This window comes from Terrapene carolina, unplaced genomic scaffold (genome assembly GCF_002925995.2).
Source record: "Terrapene carolina triunguis isolate 2854851 unplaced genomic scaffold, T_m_triunguis-2.0 Scaffold58, whole genome shotgun sequence".
Lineage (NCBI taxonomy): Eukaryota > Metazoa > Chordata > Testudines > Emydidae > Terrapene > Terrapene triunguis.
The window spans coordinates 51,476,343-51,493,355 of NW_020664409.1; the positions used below are offsets into that span (position 1 = coordinate 51,476,343).

At 40.7% G+C, this 17,013-nt stretch overlaps 1 protein-coding gene across 2 annotated transcripts in view; it reads right to left on the minus strand.

Annotated features, from left to right (window-relative positions):
• CA8 (carbonic anhydrase 8) overlaps window positions 1-17,013 on the minus strand; it is a 49,790-nt gene that overhangs the window by 6,326 nt on the left and 26,451 nt on the right. The window contains exons 4-7 of one of the 2 annotated variants that reach the window (XM_024198452.2): window positions 11,046-11,141; window positions 6,930-6,992; window positions 4,693-4,741; window positions 2,650-2,762 (exon numbers count right to left, since the gene is read on the minus strand). In XM_024198452.2, the coding sequence (XP_024054220.2) occupies window positions 2,650-2,762; window positions 4,693-4,741; window positions 6,930-6,992; window positions 11,046-11,141 (321 nt within the window). The remainder of the gene's footprint in view (window positions 1-2,649; window positions 2,763-4,692; window positions 4,742-6,929; window positions 6,993-11,045; window positions 11,142-17,013) is intronic. The other variant, XM_024198453.2, reaches the window with a different exon arrangement.

Genomic DNA, 17,013 nt, shown 5'->3' on the forward strand with positions numbered 1-17,013 from the left:
CCCCCCCCCCCCCCCCCCCCCGCAGGTGGGGAGGGGGCGGCCAGAGGCTTTTTTGCCTGGGGTGGCAAAAAAGCCAGAGCCGGCCCTGGTTGGAATGTATAGGAATGGGAGATCTAAACTTATGTTACATAATCTTTATACCCTTCAATTGAGGTGATATTCCCTGAGCTGTTTAGGCCAAGTTAAGGCCTAATCCAACCAACAGTGCAGCTGAAAGATCTGGCCTACTGACACTAATCACTTTTCTTTCCTTTCTCTGCACATCATGTATTACTGCTTTCTTTCTTAAAGAAACCTGACTGAAAGTGAACTTGGGTAATCAAGGTGAGAGAATGAGGCTGAACCATTGATTAATATAATAGCAGCATAATATGGGCCACATTAAGCTCTATCCCCTTCACAATACATCCTAGCATCTAATTTGCTTTTTCAACCATTGCTGTGAATTTGTGTGTCTTCATTGTAGTAGCCATGACCTCTAGAACTTTTTTTTCTGTATGTTAACTAGTGTGGAATCATCGGTGTGTAGGTAGCTTAAATTGTGCCAGCCACTGTGCACTAATTGCCTTAATTTGCCTATCATATACTGAATTACTCATGGCTAGCTAACAGGACACAGGGTTGCCTGAGCTAGTGACTTAGGGCAAAATGGCCACCTATCGAGGTGAATAAGGGACAACTTAGTCCTTTTATTTCATCATGAGAATAGCCTCTCTCATATTGCTAGCAATATTTCTCCTAATAAATACCAAAATCTCCAGGAATTTCTGTGATGAAAAAAGAGATTTAGTAAACTTCTCTCCACAATAGCCCGCAAAATCTATTAGCATTTTCAGTTGTGTGCATTGTGTTCAAGGCTTTGTATTTACATACTAAAATATTTTATTAACTATCAGGAAATACAGAATATAGGCTAAAAATATCTAAGTAGTGTAAAGCAGAATGTCATTCAAGGCCTCAATCAGATAGCCACAGTATTATTTGATGCAGCTGAAGAAGTGGTTTTTTACCCACGAAAGCTTATGCCCAAATAAATCTGTTAGTCTTTAAGGTGCTACCGGACTCCTTGTTGTTTTTGTGGATACAGACTAACATGGCTACCCCTCTGATACTTGAGTATTGTTTTGTTTACATTCATATTTAAGACCTTTTAACACTATCATACTAGGATGGTTATAGCAGGTGACATAGATTAATACAGAGTACATTTTTCACAACAGTTATTCTGAGTCTGCTGATATCAACAGATGTGTTTTCATTCAATCAGTGCTAAACTGTCATGAGACCTGTCCTTTCAGCAAGAAAAGAAGTGTCAGACTCATGATTAGATATTTTTTAGTTGCAGTCACTTAATTTAAAAATAAGTTTACTGGGAGCTAGTGCTTTTATTCTATGATCAATCATAGAATATCAGGGTTGGAAAGGACCTCAGGAGATCATCTAGTCCAACCCCCTGATCAATGAATTATATTGTTGAATTAACGTCTCATATTAAAACAAACACTGTCAACTTAAAATAAATTGTGAACAAACACATTTCTTTACTTGTGTTACAAGTAATACCTTAGATCAGGGGTAGGCAACCTATGGCACGCCTGTCGAAGGCGGCACACGAACTGATTTTCAGTGGCACTCACAGTGCCCGGGTCCTGGCCACCGGTCCAGGGGGCTCTGCATTTTAATTTAATTTCAAATAAAGCTTCTTAAACATTTTAAAAACCTTATTTACTTTACATACAACGATAGTTTAGTTATATATTATAGACTTATAGAAAGAGACCTTCTACAAACATTAAAATGTATTACTGGCACACGAAACCTTAAATTAGAGTGAATAAATGAAGACTCGGCACAACACTTCTGAAAGGTTGCCGACCCCTGTCTTAGATTATTAAAAATGAAAAAAAAATTTAAAATCTAGTTCGTCACTGTTTATGATCTTTTGTCTCTACTGTTTTGCCTTCTCTCAGCACGGACAATGAAAAATCAATGCATTCATATTCTGTGTTATAGTTAGGATCACCTTGCTCATTGCTAGTGTTCCTATGACTGGGTTTCAAACACTGCCGGGGAATATTTATGTGCTCAGCACCAACAGTTTTCTTTGGTATTTTTTATTTATGTTGTGCAGAAAGGCTTATATATATTATAAAAGCATATTTTTTTTAAAAATGGGCCAAATTTATATTGACTGTTCATTTGCCAACTTTTATTATGTAGGATTAAGAAAAGAGTAAGATAAATTAAATATAGTCCAAAGTAATAGAGTTAACCTGCACTATTAACAATTTCATTCTCCAGGACACACTGTCTCCTAGTGTGTCTTTGTTCCTTTAACATCAAAAAGAAGTGCTATTTGAAAGCTTTTGATTACAAAGGATTGAATTTCTTTAGCTCATTGATTTCTTGCTTTCACTTTAGTAAAGAATTATTTTAAATGCAGATGATAAATGATAACAAGATTTGTTTCCATCTTTGACCTTTCCCTGCATTCACTGACTCAAAAGGTTTAACATTTACTTGAAAAGCCATGTACAGATCTAATGGGATCTTCAAGAAAAACTAGGTATAGCATCCTGCTATATATTTGCACGCTATAACCTTTAGCTCAGAACCATATTCTCAGGTCACTTTAAGCACAGTTATTACCTGCAGTTGGGAAACAGTCAATGGATATCGAAATAATATCCAGGTAACACTTTCACTGCAAGGAGGGATGGTAAGGGAGCCCTCATATACCCAATAATCACGTAGAAGAGGATCTGAAATTAAAAGGATAATTTAATGTTAATGTAGTAATTAAGGAGTTTCTATTCACATATACACAGATTTTATTATAATAATTTATACTTACTCTGTCCAAGAATCTAAAACTGCTAAAATCTACAAAAATGGCTATTATTATCCCTATATTACAGATGTGAAAAACAAGGTTCAGAGAGTGTACGTCCTCAGTCACACAGCAAATATATGACAGAGTGGAAAACCGATTCCAGGTCTTTTGAGTCCCTGCTTCTCTGCTCTAATCATTAGTAAGTGCTGCCTCCCTTGTGCCTAACCCTGCCTGTATAAAAGGGAAGATGAAAGAATTAGTTCCTTTCTTGTTCCCTGGTCAGAGGAGATCAGACAGTTTCTGGCTCTGATCCTGCAAGGACCTCAGAGCTCTTTGCTGGATTGGGGTTTAAATTCTTGTGCTCCCACAGTGATAGGGCCAAGAGCTGCAACAGAAACCCCATGAGGAGGAGCAGGTATGGCTAGGGCTGTAGTTATACACTCCCTCCATATCCACATGTGCACCTTGGCCATCATGAGGAAGAACACTTGCTGCACCCTGTAAAGGGGCCACTGTATGCATTCTCCTAGTTCTCCCGTAGGCATTGTTCCACTGCAAACATCTTCACCCTCACCCAACATGGGCACTGACTTAAAGCCACAATCCAGTCCTTAATTTTAGGCAGAGCTGGTAGGCAAGGGTCCTGTGGAAAAAAACAGTATGTGAGCATAAAGAACAGGAGTACTTGTGGCACCTTAGAGACTAACAAATTTATTAGAGCATAAGCTTTCGTGGGCTACAACCCACTTCTTCGGATGCATATGTGAGCATGTAATTAAAGACTGTATCATAATGCATATGCAACAGGGGGCTGAATTGAGGTTGCATTTGCAGCCTTAATTCTGGCATTTCCTATCTTTTGAGTACTTGACTTTCCAACCTTAAAAATGTTCTTTTAATGTAGTTTTGGGTCTGTACTGTGGAAAGAGACTGACACAATGGCATGGAATTTGGCATGGAGGCAGCCCTTACAATGGAAGCTTTGTTCTGAAGGAAATTGGTAGAACTGGTCAAAAAAGGGGTCAGATTTTCATGACACCCTGCAATGGGGTTGGTTACACTTATTTGTCTTTGTTGATCTAAGACTTATTTGCTGTGTGACTTTGAGCAAGTCACTTAACTTCTCTGTTACCCATGTGTGATGTAGATATCCTAGCATTTGGGGCATGCTTTCCATTGACATCAAGCCCAACGGAGCTGTGGGGATTAATTATCAAACGTTGTACAGTAGTTGTTTAGAAAAACAGCTCTGTATAAAGAATTACTCATATCTACCTCTGAAGCCTGGAGTAGTAGAGAGCACTGCACAAAGAAAACACAGAGAGCCAGCAGGGATGGGAGATTATCAAGCTGGCTGGCCAGAGAGTAGTGGATGCTGTACAATCTTAAAGGATGTACTGGCATCCACACGCCCCAGGTACACTAGAATGTTCAGGGAAACACTGTACCTCCACATCACCCCAGGCTGGGTCTGTGCCTCGAGGGGACCAAAGAAGCCACTGATGTAAATTGTGACTTCCTGTGAGTATCACGGTTGTCAACTGCATGGCAGAGGCCGCAATCTTGGAAACAATGATTCCACATGATGAGAAATATAATGGGTACTCAATGGGTAAATTGCTGATAGCCAGACACTGTTCATCTCCACTGTTGGTCAATGGAGCACTCATGTCCAGATCTACAGAGAGTTGTGCTGTTGATTCAACTACATTAAAGCTGTTCTCCAGGAAAGAATGAGTTGCAATAGGATTTTATAAAGTGACACAAGGCGTTCGACTGTTCAGAACGCATATGTAACATATGTAACAGTACATCTACACTAGTAAGTAAAGGTTTGCTGTATATGAAACAACACCTACCTGGTAATAAAGAGTTGGGATTAAAACAGGGTATTGTTTTGGACTTCCCCTGAAAAATCAATACAAATCCATCTCATCTCCAGTTCTCATTAAAAAGATGTTGAAGGGGAAAAAAAGGAGCCTTTGAATGTTGTCATCACAGTAAGCCTTGAATTTCTGTCCCTGGCAACCACTGATGACAGTCTCCATTGAATCATCATTACATTAGTCCTTGCAGCTATACAACCCTTTTATTTATTTATTTTATATTTTCTGTCTAAGGCTACCCAGCCCATTTTTGTAGATCTCTGCTAGCTTAGTCTCTCCTTTTGGCATGGAGCCCTCTGTAAGGCCTTGATCCTGCAGCTCACTGCATTAGCTTCAGTGGGGTTCCACATAAGTGAAGCTGCGTGCCTACACGCAGTGAACTGAAGGACTGGCCCCTAAATGAGCTTTGTCCCAAGCAGCCTGTTTACTCCATTATTTCTAAGGGCCAAATTCTGCCCATAGATTTCTAATAGCAGGTGGCCTTTGAGATCATGGATGACAACATGTGCATCAAAGGACAGAGTTAACTGCACAATTGAAAATGTCTTTGATTTTCAAAAGTGAATTTCAAAGCTTTGGGGGGTTTTGCAAAAAGGTGTTTTACACCAACATTAATGCTTTATAAATGTAAAAATTACCAGTGAGTGTGTGTGTGGGGGGGAAGGGTTATCCCCTAGAGGAATATTTTGTTATATGTTGCATGTGGGTTTTTATTTAGTAGCAGATGGTGGGATCTCTGCAGTGGCTGCCTTGCTCAAGGGAAGGGGAAGCATTTTAAGGAAGATCCTTTTAATTGTTCTTTGTTTACATTTGATTTAATTTTTATTTTAAATTGGAAGCACCTAGAGATTATTAACAGGTGCAGTAAAATTAATTAACTAAAAATGCGTTTTAAAACAAAGCATCTGAAAATCAGTTCCCTCCTACACTTACATGCCAAATCCTGAGCGTCTGGATTTGTATTTCCCACATCAAAATGCCTAACACAAATCCAATCCAAAGCCCATTGACTTCCACTGACTTCAGTGGGTTTGGATCAGGCCCACTGAGCAGGAAGTGTTGTGCTTCACTCTGTGATTTGGAAAGCTTATTAGAAAAACATGTAACATACCAATTCTAAGTATTCGCGAATATATTATCATAAACTTCTCATTAATCTCTTTTGATTATGGCAAAGTTGGGTTGAAATTGAAGATGTGACTTTTGGGTGTGACACTTTATAATATAAGACTATGTTGATGTGCTTAGTGCAAATAAAATGTATATATGCACAAAGCACGTATCATGCTGGCCCTCTGAATTCATGAGTGTGCATTCATGATCTTCCTATTTTTATCTGTGCTACCAATAGAGTATAAAGAGTTCTATACAATCTCTCTTTCTCTCTCTCTCTCTCAGACACACACGTACACAAACACACACACAAAATAATAGTTTGTAGAAATGAATGCTACACCTGGAGTACATGAGATATTGTTCAACTAAAACAAGATTTAAAATTCAGATTAATTAATAATAATACATAGTTCCTAAAATTCCTATACTTCTGTCTTTTCAGACCTATACAGTGCTTTTCATTCATTGATCTCAAAGCTCTTTATAATCATTATCCCCATTTTACAGATGGGGACAGTGAGGCAGGGAGATTAAGTGTCTTGATTAAATGGTCACAGAATAAATCAGTGTCAAAGCTGGGAAGAAAACCCAGATCCCCTGAATCCTATTCCAATGCCATATCTAATTCATTGACTTTCTTAACAGGGTTCCACTATGCTATAGCCATATTGCAGTTGTGATTTTGCCTGGGTGTTCGCTCTGCATATTCTGCTCTTGTATAACTTGAAACCTGACAGGTTGGGGAATACTGACACTGGGGTTCTCTGAACATTCAGTACAGATCTTTCTTGGTGGTTGAGTTCACACTGACAAAGTATTGGTATCATTAAAAAAATCAATACTTGTGAACCGTCACTGGTATATGAGATTAAAACTTTCCCTGCAGTCAGAATAGGAAATAACTGTACTAATTGTGTGGGATTTATTGTTAAATGTTGACTTTTAATGGTGACCACTGTATTATGGCTCCCACATGATATCTTAGCACAAACATTTCTGATACTGTACTCTCTGCTTCAGTTTATCTTCTTTGCCCTTCCCCCATTCAGTCCATCTCTGTCAAGTATTTCTGTTTCCCTCAGACAATTCCTCACCTTGTACTGGATGTCCTGGAGAATTTCAGTTACGGCCTTTAGGCCTAAATGTTCCTTTCCTATCTGAAACATAACAAACAAACAAGCAAACCCAAAAATGAACTTCACTGCTGTGTTGTTTCTGAAAACTAAGAGAGAGGTCAACAAGTCTGGCCAGTTCAGTGCTTGTTTGTACACAACCTTGGATTAACCAACTGTTCTGTTACATGGCAAATTCAAACAAGAGGTACTAATTCCCATACAATAAAGACCTTGGCCAGAATGAAACTAGGTTTAAGTAACTTTAAAACAGTAATGGAAACTGACAGAATTAAAAAAAAAAAAAGTCAAAGTCAAGGCTGATAAGCCTGAACTCACCTTGTTTTGCCTCAATAGTGCAGCACATGCTTCATGTAAGGGTCAAAGCCATGCAGCATTGTGAGATATAAATGCCAAGGCTACAATTTGTCCTTACACATTTTTGTTAGAAAAGTACATAGAAAAGAACTTAGTACACAAGCATGACAGAAACCTTTGAGTTTGTTCCCATAGTATTGCATAGCTGAGGCTGTGTGCTCCACTCCTTATTGAGGATAACCTCTCATTGAAGCTAAGGAAAGTTTGTTTGGATGAGAAGTGCAGAATCATAGTTCACCCCTTTCTTCCCCACTCCCCCCCCATACACACCCACACCCCTTTTATACTCCCAAAACATTCCCATTGACTTGAATGGGGCCAGGATTTCACCCCACATCTTTATTGAATGTCTTTGAGAAGCGGACAAAAGACACATGTAGAAAGAAATTTTTAAGGTGAGAGATCCTGATTATTTAATGTAGATTTAAAGTAGCCAGGTTGCATTGTAGAATCAGGATTTGATTCTAACCTGAGATATATACATATGCGCACACATACATGCACGCCTGCCATTGACTTCATTAAGAGCTGTATGCACATGTACATGGGCACAAATGCGCTCAGATAGTTTACAAAATGTCATTGTTTAAATGCAGTATGTTTCTGAGCTAGGCACATAAGCACTAATAGAGCAGCATGGGCATATTTTAAAAAAAAACCTACAGAAGCCAAACACTTCACTGCGCACACACAATTCTCCCCCTCTGGAGAGGATGAGAGAAAGAATGAACCACATATGACCGATGTTACTCACATTGCTTAATGCCTTATCAGATACTAAGATGGTGAAGGGGGTGTGAGAGTCCATAAAGAATAGAATCATAGATTCACAGTTTCCTAGGATCAAAAGGGACCATTGTGATCATCTAATCAGACCTCCTGTATAACAAGGGCAATAGAATAAAATACAGGGAGCATTTTCAAAAGCACATAAGTGATCTAGGAGCACAGGACCCATTGACTTTCAGTGGGACTCATGCTCTTAAGTAGGTGATTTTGAAAATCCCTCCCCCCTAAAAATCAGGAACTCACAAAACTTCCTGGGTTTGATTTTGATGTCACCATGCATCATGATTTCAGCGGAGTTATTCCTAACTTAGGCCTGGTCTACACTAACACCCCAATTCGATCTAAGGTACGCAACTTCAGCTACGTGAATAACGTAGCTGAAGTCGACATACCTTAGTTTGAATTTACCGCGGTTCAGACGCGGTCCACACACGGCAGGCAGGCTCCCCCGTCGACTCCGCGGTACTCCTCTCGCTGACGTGGAGTACCGCAGTCGACGGCGAGCACTTCCTGGTTCGAATTATCGCGTCCACACCAGACGCGATAAATCGAACCCGGAAGTTCGATTGCCAGCCGTCGAACTACCGCGGTAGTGTAGACAAGCCCTTACACCATGCATTGTGAGAGCAGAACAAGCCCCCTTCTCTCCCCCCCACCCCCACACAGTGATTTTACATTCATAAGAACGCTAACAAGATTGAAAGACCTAAAATTTGACTTTTTTTCTAATCTGCCAAATTTTTGTAAATGCCCGTGCATGGGTGGAATTGGAGTGCAGGGGGAACTGGCACCAAGGCAGGAATAGTTTTTTTTTAAAAAGCACCCAACACTTCAACTGACTAGTGGTGTTGGGGGTGTTAGAGCATGTGTTTGTGCGTATAGGTTTTTAGGAGGAAAAAAGTTTCAGTAGGAGTTTGAAACCTCCAAGAAGCAATTATAAACAGTGGCTTAAAAAAAATCACTCTTTCTGCCTTTAACAGAATTGAAAAGAAATGTGACTTAATTTGTTTTCTCACTGGACCATTAATAAGTAGCATAAAGCAAACTATGATTTTTTAGACAATTTTTAATTATGTGGAGCCTTTCTTGGCTAATAAGAAAACACCATGGAATGCTTACAGCGAGAGTCAGAAGTAGAAAAAAAGATATTGGTTACGTTTCAAAGATTTATTTAAGAACTGTATGTAACTTTGTAAGTGACTCCAAAGTTACCTCTGCTGGAATTAGAGGGCGACTTACATAAGCAATTATGACATAAGCCTGTAGGATACGAAGCTGAGAGAACTGAGAATTTCTAGCATTACTGTTTAACAATTCTATCTCAGCGCTGAGACTGTAACCAATGTCCCTTTACATTCAAATAGAGGTAAATCTCAGAGGTACTCAGAAGCTCATTATGGAATATGACTAATTAACAGTACAACTGTGAAAGAAAATCCATTTGATCTAAATGTGAATCATAACTCTCTTCCTCAAACCTCCTTAAACGGAACCGTTCACTGCTTGTCATGACTAGGGCTATGTGAAATCGATGCTTTGGGTTCACGGGGGGTTTGGGAATCAAAACTGGTTGGCTTTGTTCATAGCGTTCACAGCTCTTGAAGCCACTTAGTGTCACTTAGAGTCAGGGGATCACATGAACACCCAATTAACACCCAGGGTCACCAACAGGCCACACAGCTCCTTTATTTTTGACTTTTCAGGAAGGGCTGCCCTGTGAGCCCCATCACCCAGCATCTCCCAGTCCAATGTCTCTGAAGAGGGAAAGTCTCTCCCCACCTTATACTCCTGTGCAGAGGCCATACTATGCTGGTGTCCTTGGGTCTAGCACAAACTCTCTACAGGGTTACCCCCATTGGTAGCACTGGGGCCAGAAAGTAAGTGGAGACTAATCCACACAACACTCCTCCAGTCCCCGTATCTCCCAGGGCCTGAATAACAGGAGTGGCCAAGAATGGAAGGGAGCAAACTTTAAGTGGACATGGTCCCTGAGAGCTCTAGGAGGTGTCATATCCCAGAGGCACACTACCTCCTTCTGTTCCCACTGGAAGGGTGTGATTCCACACCTGTCCCAGCAAAGGCCTGTGTTTTACTGCCACCATTTACAGGTAGCACCATGCCGCTGTACACAACAGTTTAGGACAAGAAACTAAGAATTTCCTTTTCCAATTGAAACTTCAGGGTGAACTGAGGTAGACAGGATGTAATTACCCCAATGGAAGTTTGGCCAGAACATCAGAGCTAACCGCCTATTTCTTATTAAGAGTGCTGTGGGACTTTTAACGAACAAAAGAGGGGTCAGCACTTCAGTTTTTATACAGCACCTGCAGCAGCACAGTACCACCTAGCACTGACTGAGTGAGAAGGCAGCGTGGCACCTTCTAAATTTCCTACACCACTTCCTGCTGCCACCTAAGTGTTCTTTAAAGGTATGTCATCCAAATACCCAGCCAGCCCACTGCTCTTTAGCTTATATGACATGACAAGGCTGCAGGACAAGACTGTTAGATGGTACGTTTTCCATTCTTTAGTTACATTATTTTAAATACACCTCTGCCCCGATATAACGCGACCCGATATAACACGAATTCAGATATAACGCGGTAAAGCAGCACTTTGGGGGGGTGGGGCTGTGCACTCCGATGGATCAAAGCAAGTTTGATATAACGCGGTTTCACCTATAACACGGTAAGATTTTTTGGCTCCCGAGGACAGCGTTATATCGGGATAGAGGTGTATGTTGCTTTTAATCAAATATCATTTTAGTTACCGTTTGCACTGAAGATACGTGTAGACAAATACTTGTTGTATTAGAATACAAGCAACTGTCGATTTCTTTTGTTTTCTGAAATCACTAACAGTAGAAAGTAGAAGGGGACTCTTTTATAGGAGCCAAATGATAACATGTGATTACCACAGTAAAATATTTACCTGCACAAACAGAGCAATGATAGCTATCCCGTGCTTCTTCCCCACTGCCTCATCAATACTGCTGTACAGTGTAGAGTTCCAGTGGATTAGATGGAGCTAAAACAAAATGATGCAGACAATGTCACCAGTAGGTAAAAGTTTGTGTGTGCCTGAGAAACAGGAAGGTGATTTTAGCTAACAAAGCCAGCACATATTATAAAAGATGGAATCCCATGATGACCATTATAAGTCCAGTAAGAAAGAAGGTACTGTTGATAACTTCCCCTCCTATTTTAACCACAGAAAGGATGTCTTGCATTCAGCTGCCAAGTATCCATGACAAAGGCATGGATCAGTGTGGTAACAGACAGTGCATTACAAATGGTGTACTCCCTCATTTTGAGGCACTGAAATAAACTCTGCAAACTCAACCCATCGACATGGCCTCTGTCACTGCCAGCTAGCTCTCTTCCAAGCCACAAATTCATATTCGCCACGTTAGAGTATGGCTGTGGACATAGATTTTCCTAACATTCATTTAATTGGCTGGCTGTGCCTTTTTGATAGTACATGTCTCATGAACTACCACTGCAATGGTGAACCGCTGGGACCTCATCAATGAACAACAATCCCTCCCCCCACCCCCACCCCCACCCCCATCCCCACTCATTGAATGTAATGGGTTGGGAAAAGGGGAAATGGGGAAAAGGTAAACACAGGCAGCATGACTGGGGAGAAGTGGAGACAGGCAGCTTGCAGATGCAAGAGATGAAGGTATTGGTGGATAATAAGTGTGTATTAAACTGCCTTCACCTCTCCCCCCCCCCCCCCCCCCCCTCCCCCCAAAGTGCCAATAAAAGCCTGTGGACATCCAGCTACTTTTAATCAGCTTCCCTGAATCAGGGCTTGCATTAGTAGCAGCACATGTAAACAGGAAGCAGTAGTCACTGGCTGGTAAAAGGGAGGTCTTATTCTGGCAAACTGGTACAGCTGCCCAGCAAGAATTGGGAACCCCTGTCATAGAAGCAATCTGTTCATGAAAAGAAAGAAAGGGGAACACTGACAGCTTTATATAGTCAATGGCAATATGCATTTCAAACAGCTGACTGTTTCCAGCTCTAATGATAACATGTTATCTCCTTGGCTATGGCTCATAGCATTGCAGAGGTTTCCCCCACTCAAGCATGTCTGCTTTTAAGTTTATCTAGGAGCAGCCCTGGCACATTCCATGCAGATAAAACACCTACAAAAAACTAAATTTAATTCCCTGTTGTAAAATCGAGTGATTGATGTTTTGCATTGTTAGGTGTTTGAGGGGTGAAAATGTCACCTGCTTAGCTAGCATTTTTCCCAGTTTCACAAAAAAATAGTTTTTTAAAATAGAGTTTTTCTCTGTCTTACTATTTCTGCCTGGCACCCCCAAGCAGTGATGACTGCTCTCCACCCCCAGAGAGTTCGCTTAGATTGCTCAGCATCTCCCATGATCAGGCCCTCAGACTGCTGCCTCATCCCTTATTTCAGCTCGGATAGAAACCAAACATACAACTCTGATTATCATTCTTTCAGAAACGTTCAATAAAGGATTTTTAAATGTACTGTTGCAAATCAAATTAGCATAATAGAACATTTTGTTAATTCTGAACACAAATATTTGACATGATAAAGAAAACTCCAAGCTAAGTTTCATTAGAAAGGCTCATGCATTGAGCAGTGCTAATATAAAGAAACACTTACCCATAGCTACAGGAGTTATAGGCAAATAAATTACCAGCTAAAACAAGACACAGAACTAAGTTGTGTCCCTGAACGTCCAGCATTCATAAAACCTTACTTGGAAGCAAATCAGTGTGAAGGAGCAAATCAGTCTATTTGACATCTTGTTTAAGTTTACTATTTAAATGGGTCCTTTTGTCACTTTGTTCTGTTCATACATTTGAAACTTTACAAAATGACCTTTATTTCCATTTTCACTTTTTAATATTAAATGATTCTTTAAAAAGCAAAACAAAAAATCAAATAAAGACAATTTAGTTACTAATACTGTCTCTAGGAAAAAGATGAACTAATACAATCCAATTAGTTTAGAAGGCAATGCTATACCTTAAGTCAGACTATTTGTCCAAAATGCTACATTATTTCATTAGACTGGAATTTGCAGATATTACATTAGCCACTAGAGGGGGCTCATGCAATCCCATGAACATAACAAACCCTGAAATTAACAAGAAAAAATCTACTTCCTACAAACAGGTTTGTACAGACACCCAAAAAAGAACAACATTCCAGTGACTGCAATTGTGATGGCAATGTCCTTGGTACTGCAGAAAACAATACCCCATATCACTGCTATTAATTTTATTTTAAATGTCAGCATAAACCTTTCCTTCTGTGACCGTAACAATGGTCTTGAACGTTTAGAGAGCCCATTACTTTGACTAAGTCAACAGGCAGATCTGAGCTAAAGCCACCATGACATTCAATGTGTTGTTACGTTCAAAGAGGTAACATTTGTAAAATGACATTTTTCTGCATTCTGACAGCAACGTTGCAACAAGTCGTTTTCTGAAGTTCTAAAAGGAAAATGCATGACTTCAGATTTTGCTCAATCAGGGGGGAGAATGTACAAGCCCCATATAGCACTTCAGCACCCTTTACTGGTTGAGAGGCAGACTGGCCTAGTAGCTAGGGCCCTAGACTCGGGTATAGGAGGCCTGGGTTCTATTTCTGAAGCTGACCGGCTGTGTACTGGGGAGCACAAATTACTTCACTTCTCTGTGCCTTCCCCGCTGTGTCTCGCCTATCTATTTAGATTGTAAGCTCTTCAGGGCAGAGACTGTCCACTACTATGAGTTTGTATGTTGTCCAGTACAATGGGGCTCCAATCTCTGTTTAATATGACTGATAATTGTAGCTCCATTATTAAGAAAAACATTAGTGATCAAATTTTGCTGTGGCCAGTCTACAAGGAGGAGCAGAAATACTGTGAGGTGCGTCCTGTGCTTCAGAAACCCTGGTGGGGATTTGTGCTGTGAAGTGCACCTTGCTGCTGCTCTGAACTGGAGCAAAGCTCATGACTACCTGTTTCTAGCTAGCACATACAGTTAACCACAGGATGTATCAGCTGGCTGGAGAGCAGTCACATCCCCACAGCCCACTAACTCTTGGAGAGGTGCTGTGAGCTGACATGCTAGCATGCTATCTCTAGGGCTCTCCTTAGTACTATAGAGATATTCTGCCCTAAAGTTTTCCAGGAGGGAAGAGGCTCCATATGCCTTTTCCTCACCTCTTTCCCTCCCTTCCCTTCACTAGTTACGCATCCATGTAGTAGACGTCAGCATTTAGTCCTAAAACATAAAGAGAAGTTAGACAAGAGAACAAACTGCCAAAGGGAGGTGTGGAAATGTCCACACTGGAGATATTCAGGGTTAGTGTAGACACCAATCAATTAGGAACAGGTTAAGTAATTATTAAATCAATCCTGCCACAAGGCCTGGGCAGGAACTAGGGGGATTTTTGTAGGACTTTCCAACCCAAAAGTTTCTAAGACTTCAGGACTCTGGTCATGGATGCCCTGGGTTTAGATTGTAAGCTCCGTGGGGGCAGGGACCATCTTTTTGTTCTGTGTTTGCACAGCACTTAGCACAATGGGCCCTGGCCCATGACTACAGCGCTGCTGTAATAGAAATAAATAACAATAGTAATAGGCTGGTGGAAATCAGGATGATTATGGTCCACATCAGAGGAGGAGAACGGCTCTTTTCTTCTTGTAGCTATAGAGTCCTGTAGTGGATAGCCACATCCACAGACCATTTTTGTGGCTCATGGATCAGATGAGGAGACAAATTTTGTATCTGTGTAGGGCTCTATGTACCTGGTTCTGTCCCTTGGCTTCAAAGGTTGCTTGAGCCACCTTGTGGGTGCAGAAACCAAGCACTGAGATGACAGTTACTACTAGGAGATAAAAATGGATGCAGAAGGGAATAAGAGAGTGGCGGGATAGGATGGGATGAATTAAAAGACTCCTGAATTTAACTGTGATGACAGATGGGAGCATACGAGCATTAGTTAGGGACAGATTGGGCCTGGTTTTTGCATGTGCAAGGAGCCTTCCCTCCCTCACGCTCACTGAGACAGGGGCCAGCTACAGTGGGAGGCCCGGTATTCTCCTGAGCACAGGCGCTACTCTCTGCTAGTGACCACTACATAGCTCGGAGTGGCAGGAAAAATATGGGGGGACAGTGCCACCCCCTCAGGTAAACACACAGTGCATGCTCCTAATGGGGTTACAGAGAGAATGCTCCCAGTGCCTGCTGGAAGAGCTCCAGGAGACATTGTGCATGGTACTTCACAGACAAGTAAGGAGACAAAGGCCTTGTCCTCAGGAGTTTACAATCTGAATTAGACAGGCAACAGAATGAGAAATGACCACAAATCATACTATTAGAATGACCACACACCTCACTGCATTCACTCTAGCACTGATGACTTTATACATGCACATTTAAACAAATAAATAGATTTATAGCTTCATTAAAAAACCAATCAAGCTAATTCTCCTCCAGACTGGGGAGGAAGAAAGAAAGTTCAAAACTGTACCTCTTCCTTCTAGTCTTATATGCTTGGGAATCATTCAGAGGCTAAATTGATGGAGGCCATATAAGTATAAGTAATAAGGAGGAGGGATAGCTCAGTGGTTAGAGCATTGGCCTGCTAAATCCAGGGTTGTGAGGTTTAATCCCTTGAGGGGGCAATCTGGGGCAAAATCAGTACTTGGTCCTGCTAATGAAGGCAGGGGGCTAGACTCAATGACCTTTCACGATCCCTTCCAGTTCTATGAGCTAGGTATATCTCTATATATTATAAGTAGATAGGTGAACCAAGAAAGGAAGACATCAGAAAACAAGTAGAAAAACAATTCTGCTCTTAGGAAACTATCATTTATTTTTTACTTTTTTTGTTTGCCTGTTCTTTTGTTTGTTAGTTGTTTTATTTGTAATATGGGTAGGCATACAGAAGTCAGGTGACAACATGAGATACAAAAATAAAAACAACTACTGGTGGCAAAAAAAAGAAAACCCATCTACCAACAAAGATTATACAGTTTGAACTCTAAGGCCTACATTCCGCAGTTGATAGAACAAACAACTCCTGTTAATATTAATGGAGTAGGAGGTCCACCTTGGGAGAACTGATCCCAACACTTTTGCAGATTTTTATAATACAAATATATGATGCATTTGTAAACTGTACATTTCATAGCTTCACTTTCCATCCAACATGCAACAATTTATATTCACTACACCTCTACCCCGATATAACACGAATTCGGATATAACGCGATAAAGCAGTGCTCCGGGGGGGCGGGGCTGCCCACTCCAGTGGATCAAAGCAAGTTCGATATAACTCGGTTTCACCTATAACGCGGTAAGATTTTTTGGCTTCCAAGGACAGCGTTATATCGAGGTAGAGGTGTATTCTGAGAATGATGCTAACTTTTTGATCCTTATCAGACTAATGCACAATATTCTGCTAACCTTCATTTTACATTGATGTGAGGCAGTCATATAAAGAGCACATATTGGTGATACCAGACTGATATGAATATAACCACAGATCTGGTAAAATAATAGATTAAAACCACTAGACTGTACTGGCAGTTTACCATTATGTGGTTTTAAAGCATCCATCATTCAGAGTAGAAACAAGCTGAGCATGTCAGTACAGCAGGAAAGGTTCTGTACAATTTACTCAGCTAAAGTTTTGATTTTCAGTGGTTATGCTGTTTTTATTGATCCAAAAAGAGTCAGCTACTCTGCTACTCTGCCAGTCGGGTGCACAATGGTAAGTATTTTCACAAACTATTTATAAAACTAGGAAAAGGTCCTTAGCTGTCAAAGAATAACTTATTTTCCTTGGAGGAGAAAATAATAATTCAGAGGATTTTATTGTAGCTGGATGAGTGGCAAATTAGTAGCGAATTCCTTTCAAG